Genomic DNA, 7382 nt, shown 5'->3' with positions numbered 1-7382 from the left:
AAGTTTTAAAAGTTAAATCAGTTACTAAGATGGCAAAAATTCCTTGTAACATTTCTGAGATTTAAAAAATGCTGTATACCAACTGATTTTATAGTCATTCATGTCAATATCAATTCTTATTTTGAAAAAATAAAAATGTACTTGATTAAAATATGATAACTGGTTAACATTTTACACAGCACAGGTTGATTTGTTAAGCCTGATCCTTTATTTGCAGGTCATAAAAAATCTAACAAGTCATTCTTTATTTCTTCAATTGTATCTGCTAGAGGTTGGGAGTGAAACAGAGAGTAATGTGGATTCTGAATTTGCACGGACTCAGTTTGAGGATCTTGTTCCCTCACCAACCTCTGAAAAGGCTTTTCTAGCGCAAATCCATGCCCGAAAACCTGGGTATATTCACAGTGGAGCTACCACAAGTACCATGCGTGGCGACATGTGAGTATCTTCCGCTTGGAGGCGTTTTCTCAGTAACAAAACAATCCGTAGGAGGCAATAAGGAAGTAAAAGCATAACTGTTTAGGGGGTTTTTTAAACCTTCAAAAGGGGTGACATAGTTTTCTTTTCTGCCAGAGATACAGAATGGTGCTACATTTAAATTCGGCATTTTAATATCTCCCCTCTTACAATTTCCAGAGAGTTATCAATAACCTAAACCAACCAGTGCCTATCAAGAGCCTGCCTTGCCCAAGGCACAGTGCTAGTTGTATACAAAATAGTATTAAAAAACTGCTGCCACCCTTTTAGGACTCAGACTACTTCAGGAGATAAATCATCCTATCTTCTGAACTTACTGTATTTGCACTTAGAGGATACCATGACATTGGAGAGGTCTCTGTTCAGAATTGGTGTAAACAACATCATATAAGTATTTGGAATTGAAATAAGTACATGTATAAAATCTCATTATAAAGAAATCCAGTTTGGTTGACTTGTTGAATATGTATAAATCTGACCCTCTAAAGACTTATTTGCGAAAGTTTCCACCCAGTTCTGGAGCTTGTCAGAAACCAGCAGTATCAGTGACGTCCCCACTAGACTTTCTGTGACCCTGGATCAGCTCAAAGTAGTCAGCAGAGAAAACCAAAGCTGAGAAACAAAGGCAAAGCTGGGACAGAGCTGCAGAGCCCAACTTGGGAGGGAAAGGAGGAAAACCAAACAAGGGAAGAAAGTGGCCCATTAGGAGACCATGGTTCATGGAGTTACGGGAAACGTGGGCAAACGCTGACCCAAAAGCTGGGGGAGGGAGTGTCTGAACGCTAAAAATACTACAGAAGGGTGGTGTTGCTTAATACGAAAAGTACTTCAGACTAGTGTATAAAAATAAACTGGCCATATTAAAGACTCAGAGAAGAAACTAACCAGAGGCCTTTCTGGTGTTTGGCTCCCAATCCAAGCAGTGAATAAACGATCAGTAATCACGGAGAACTATCAAGAGGTGTGGTCTGAGAGTCAGCTGTGAAGCAGCAGAGAGAATAGGATCAAAACAAAACCATTATAATGGGACTTAACATGGCAGTACGCTGCCGCTTAATAGAGTTTGCTTTCTTGTCCTTTCTTCTGTATTCTAGAATTGTTGGATTTGTTATTCAAAATAGTGAATTAGTTGTCATCTGCTTTGTCTGGTAAATGCATATCTATTTGACTCTTTATTATTAAGCATTTATATGGCAGTTAGCTAGAATTTCCTTGTCCCAATTCTAAAGTCCAAGACTGTTGAGGCCACCCTAATCTGCTAGCCCTGGTATGTTCAGTAGCAGTACCAGCTACCAACATGTGACTCAGGAGTTAGGGAAGGAAAGTTAACAGAGGCCTAGGCAGACCCATTTAGGCTGGCCCCAAACCTCCAAAAATAACCAGAACATGTTGTACAGCTATAAATAAACATGAACAACGACATTCAAGTTCCAGCCTAGAAACTTCTTCTTGACCACTTATTTCATTTTAGGGAATAATTTAATATCTCTATCGTCTAAACATGTCCTTGTGTTTTACCCTGAGAATCTTTTAGTCCTCTGATTTAGGTAGCAAGCTTATGTCCAGCCCCATGAAGAGCTTTGCATAGTCTAGGATGAAAAGATGGAGACAGAGTCCCACATTAGGGAATGAAGTCATTTTTAACTATTTATTTCAGAGTGGAATTGGATAATTAAAATGCTTTTTTTTTCAGATTTAGAGCTAAGATCAAGAGTTATGGGTTAGTAGCCCTCCTGGCATCAACTAGCTGATATTCTAAGACTTAATTCTATAAAAATAAGGCATGAATGTGGTGTGCATTCATATGTGTATGTGCATGTGTGGGTAACACAAAAGAGATTAAATTAAAACCAAATGTCCTTAAGCATTACTTCACTAGAGGGCTCACTCTCCATACAGAAAGCGATCTTGGGTTCTATTCTGAAGAAGAATAAAAAGAGCCCTCAGATTGGGAAAACTTTGTATCCCCTCAAAAGATGTTTGCCATTTTGAAAATTATAGAACATTTAAAGGGCCAACCCATTTCAGTAAACCCTAGGAAAAGAGAGATGACCTATGACCACAACTGCCATAAAAAAATTGTGTGTGAAAATACCTTGATCATATATTGCTTCCAACCTCCAAAATGTTTCCAAGTTTTTCTTTAGGTATTACTAAAGAAGACATGAAAGTGACTTGGAGAACTAAGGAGAAATAAAGGTGCCAATAAACTATAGCTCACACACGAATCCCACTTGTAATTCTCTTTTAAGATTCACTCTAAAATGTCATCTGTGGTTTATTCTCAGGGTTACGGAGGATGCAGATCCCTATGTGCGGCCTGAGGATGAAAACTATGAAAATGACTCTGTCCGGCAGCTGGAGAATGAGCTCAAGATGGAGGAATACCTGAAACAGAAACTGCAGGATGAAGCCTATCAGGTACCGGGATCCAGGCCCACCCACCCCACCTCTTCTGCCTCAATCCCTTGGTAGCTGGGTGTTTGACATGACTTGCAGAATCAAGGCCTTCTCCTTCCTTTCACCCTCCCTTTCCAAAATATGCTGATTTTACTCCTTAATCCATGTCTTCTAGACAGTACAAATATTAAATGCTTCTTTTTTTTTTTTTTTTTTTTTTTTTGAGACAGAGTTTCACTCTGTCACCCAGGCTGGAGTGCAGTGGTGTGATCTTGGCTCACTGCAACCTCTGCCTCCCTGGTTTAAGCAGTTCTCCTGCCTCAGCCTCCCCAGTTGCTGGGACTACAGGTGTGCATCACTATGCCCAGCTAATTTCTGTATCTTTTAGTAGAGACGAGGTTTCACTATATTGGCCAGGCTTGTCTCGAACTCCTGACCTCGTGATCCGCCCACCTCAGCCTCCCAAAGTGCTGGGATTACAAGTGTGAGCCACTGCACCCACTTCTTATAACTGTCACTCACCATGTATTCTTTTAAATTCCACCATAGAAAGTGATAAGTGGCCTTCTTATATTGGAAAAAAACATGATAACTAACAGTCCAAACTCAGGCCCATTAAGAAAGATGCTTTTTCTCATAATTATTTTTAAATGGATGCAAAGAGCAGGGCACAAGAAAATTGAATAAGCATAAAACCCACCACCTCCCTTGAATTATTTGCCCTCAGCCTTCCTCATTGCCCACCTCATGCCAAGTGTAAGTAGGAGAATGGCAAACCTCATAGAGAAATGTTGGGGGAACTGCAGGCCTGTGTTCAGCAAGGTGTGGACGGACAGATTTTCAGATGTACTGGAGTATGTTAGCCACCTGAAAATTCACTGAACATGACATACACAATTGGGAATAAACGTAACCAGCGACTCATCCTAAAAGCCATGCATTTCCCCGTGGAGATCGTTCTATTGCCTTGTCTGTCTTCCTGATGTGTTCCTTTTCCCTTTAATTCACAGGCGTTTGCTTGGGGTTCTGGTATTTCAGGGATGTTTGCCTGGTTGAGACCAGCTTTTTCCTGGGCCCATTGGTTATTTTATCCTGTCAGACTTTCTATCGAATGGCCAGACAAGTTTTCTGCACATTCTTTTGCTTTTTGTTTTCTGTTTGTTTTGTTTTGTTTTGTTTTGTTTTGCTTTTCTTTTGAGACAGGGTCTCATTCTGTTGCCCAGGCACGATCATCGCTTACTGCAGCCTCGAACTCCTGAGCACAAGTGGTCCTCCCACCTCAGCCTCCTGTAGCTGGGACTACAGGTGCACACCACCACACCTGGCTAATGTTTTTATTTGTTATGGAGACAGGGTCCACCATGTTGTCCAAGCTGGTATTTAACTTCTGGTCTCAAGCAGTCCTCCCACCCCGGCCTCCCAAAGTGTTGGGATTACAAAGCATAAGCCACCATACCCAGCCTTTCAGGATATTATTAGGGCAGCAGTGGCCTCTCTTACTTTGTTATTGAAAAAAAAAAAGAGAGAGAGAAGCAGAAAGAATAAGTTATCTCCTATTTCTCATATGTCTATAGATAAAGCATTGAAATATTTTTCCAAGAAGATTGTAGCAGGAGAGAAACGGAAGCCCACCAATTCCATCCCAGCAATATAAAAACAAAGTTTTGCCTCTTTGGAATGTTCCATTTGCCTTTTCAGTTTAACAACCACATTTCAGGAGCAACTAAAATGTTGGTCTAGCCATACCAAAGAAAGAGGGGAAAAGAAAAACATGAGTGACTATATATGTAGAGCCATGCTCCCACGCTTCAGAAGCAAAGTTGCCTGATTGTAAACCCATGGAGAGTGAAGTTTTCCTGGCGCCTTCCATGGTTCCTCCACAGAAGGAAACCAGCCTGGAATGAAACTGCCAGGGCATCTCTGGGAACTCTGAGGGTTGGCATTCCTACACATATCTCATTAGGCTCTGCTGTGTAGAAAGAAAGAAAGAAAGAAAAATGTGACTAAGTAACCAGTGTTCTGGTTCATGCTATTAGAAGCGTCTATTAGGCCTCCCTCTTTGAGCTCATGTCACTTTCTGTATTTCAGTGGCAGCAGTTAACTGAAATTCTAGGGTTTTTTTTTTTTTCTTTAAGGGAGGCAGGTTTACACTATTCCATATAAAATATTAGATTTTTATTCATTTGAATGAATTAAAAATGTAACCTTCTATGTGTAAAATGAAGGGAATTTCTACTAATGACTTAAGATTCAACTGGAGGTTTTACCATCGCTCGTAAATATTAAGCTCCCTCTCCCTCTCCTTTCTTTTCCATGCCTCATGACTTCTAAGAAAAGGACAGGGAAGAGGCTGGGAGAATATAACAGGCCTGTGTATCTCTACTCAAAACATACGCCCTGGAGGATGTCAAAGTGGTTTTCCTTGAATGCTCTGTGAGCATATGGTTGTTGGATGGATTGGAATGCTACTCTCATTCAATAGACTCTCTCTCTGTGTCTTTGTGCATGGCTTCCTGCCAAATAATTCACCAGCTTGACTGCATCACAGACTTGACGTGTCACCTTTCTCGTTTGTGTCCTTTGTCACCCACAGGTCAGCTTGCAAGGTTGAATGCAATATCCTTTTATCACACTCCTCTCAAGTAAGTACCGTCTTATTTAGGAGGAAATATAGCCACTATACACTCAATTCTGATAACTTGTAATGTAAATTCACAATCACTTCTCTTAGTCATTTCTTTCTATGTGATAAAATATCCTCCTTCCCTGCTGATATCAAAGAAACATCTCAGTCTATGGAGTGTTTCATTATAAACTAGTGGAGATTTGCCAGACATCCTTGGGAGTTGACTTCTTACTCTATTAGCTAGGAAAATTGGCACAAAACTTCAAAACCTAGAGATGTTCCAGTAATCCTCTGTGGCTATGAAACTTACCAATAAGTTTGTCACATCACCAATCCATGACAACATCAGAGTTTGTAGCCACTCTAGCACTTGAAAAGGAAAAGTCAGTACCTCTAGAGATGGGCCAGCTTACTAGTCATACTATACCTAGGGCTCAAGAGATCAAATGTGTGTGTCTCAATGAGTGAAAGAAAAACCATGCATTATTAAAAAGAACAAAAGAGCCCAAACAGAGGAAAAATTCTGCAGCCGTATGTTTTTGGAATACCTGATTCAAATCCATTGTGGAATTCAGCAGTATATAAATTAATTTAAAATATGATTTTCATGGCATGTGAAACCACTCCAAAGCCCTACCTAAATATGTGGAGAATCCTCAGTAGTTTTTTAATGCAGAGAGATTAGCACTGGACTGGCAGAATCACTTGGCTGTAGTGGTCTGAACCTTAGGCGCCAGACTCTAATAGACCCATTTCAAATATGGATTTCACCAAATCCGAGCAGCAAAACTTCGGGCAAATTATTAAACCTGTATTAGCCTCAGTTTCCTCTATACAACATATTGCATAATAGCCTCACAGAAGAGGCTGGTATTATGTATCACCACAGAAGAGGCCCGTATTAAAAACCATATCCTACTCACTGGGATATAGTTTTTAAAGAGCTTGGCATAGTGCAAGGCACATTATCATTTATTATGAACATTCACATGTATGCCTGCCCCTATGTTCAGTGCTTTATAGCACTTCAACACCTGGCAGCTGCCATAGTGTTTACCTAAGTGTACGGGAAACACTGGGACCCAGAACTGGCTTTCTGTCTCTTCTACTTTTATAAACAAGGCTAGGACGCAGCTACATGTGATGACTTGGCACACTGTGGGCCACACTGTTCCGTAAGTCTAGATTTTTTCTCTGGCTCCAGTTAATAGCCAATTAGATACCCCCATGATAGTTCAAAGCGAATATACCTCTCAAAGGATTCTGACTGCACTGGCCCAAACATTTGAGCTTTCCCAACCATGGAATCCCATAAGTCTATAGTGCAGTGGACAGTAATGCTATCAATGCTGGTTGCTATTAACAATTTGAAAAAGGAACAAATACCTGTTAAATGACATACTAATTAAGAAAGAATACATGCTAGTGCAAATGCTACTGACATCCTGTCTCAGTCCTCAGGTTAAAATTAAGCAAGTGAAAATCACGGAGTCATTGCTATGATCATATTATATACTTTATGAGCGGTGAGGAAGGAGCTCGTTGACCACTCTCTATTCTGCCTCTCTTGGATTTGAGAGTGCCACGCCACATGCTCTCCTGACTCATTACAACTAGAACGAAAAAATTCCCAGGAGCTGTTTCTGAAAATATTCACTCCAGTGATAACAAACTTAGTCCCAAGGGGCAGGCCTTTTCCTTTAATAGAATTTTCTTTCTCTTAGCTTCAGCAATTTGATCATTGTTGTTCTGCACATTATTTAAACATCAGTAGCTAGTTCTTAGAAAATATTTTGAAAGTCTAATAAAATGTGCTTGCCTTAAACTCAGATAAAAGTAGTATTTGGTACCTAAAAGCTAAAAATATCAGTACGCTAGA

The 7382-nt window shown here is 40.2% G+C and overlaps 1 protein-coding gene across 25 annotated transcripts in view; it reads left to right on the top strand.

Moving 5' to 3' along the window:
• The window catches only part of DTNA (dystrobrevin alpha), a 419414-nt gene that overhangs the window by 407275 nt on the left and 4757 nt on the right, over window positions 1–7382 (top strand). For 14 of the 25 annotated variants that reach the window (XM_017874046.1, XM_017874045.1, XM_017874038.1 and 11 more), the window contains 2 exons: window positions 270–438; window positions 2766–2898. In XM_017874046.1, coding sequence (XP_017729535.1) covers window positions 270–438; window positions 2766–2898 — 302 coding nt within the window. Of the gene's footprint in view, window positions 1–269; window positions 439–2765; window positions 2899–5470; window positions 5520–7382 lie in introns of all 25 variants that reach the window. The other 11 variants (XM_017874053.1, XM_017874050.1, XM_017874044.1 and 8 more) reach the window with 1 other exon arrangement.

Source organism: Rhinopithecus bieti, unplaced genomic scaffold, assembly GCF_001698545.2.
Source record: "Rhinopithecus bieti isolate Rb0 unplaced genomic scaffold, ASM169854v2 scaffold_5260, whole genome shotgun sequence".
In the NCBI taxonomy this organism is placed as follows: domain Eukaryota; kingdom Metazoa; phylum Chordata; class Mammalia; order Primates; family Cercopithecidae; genus Rhinopithecus; species Rhinopithecus bieti.
The sequence above is the reverse complement of the archived record's forward strand: the minus strand, read 5'-3'. Positions and strand labels throughout refer to the sequence as shown.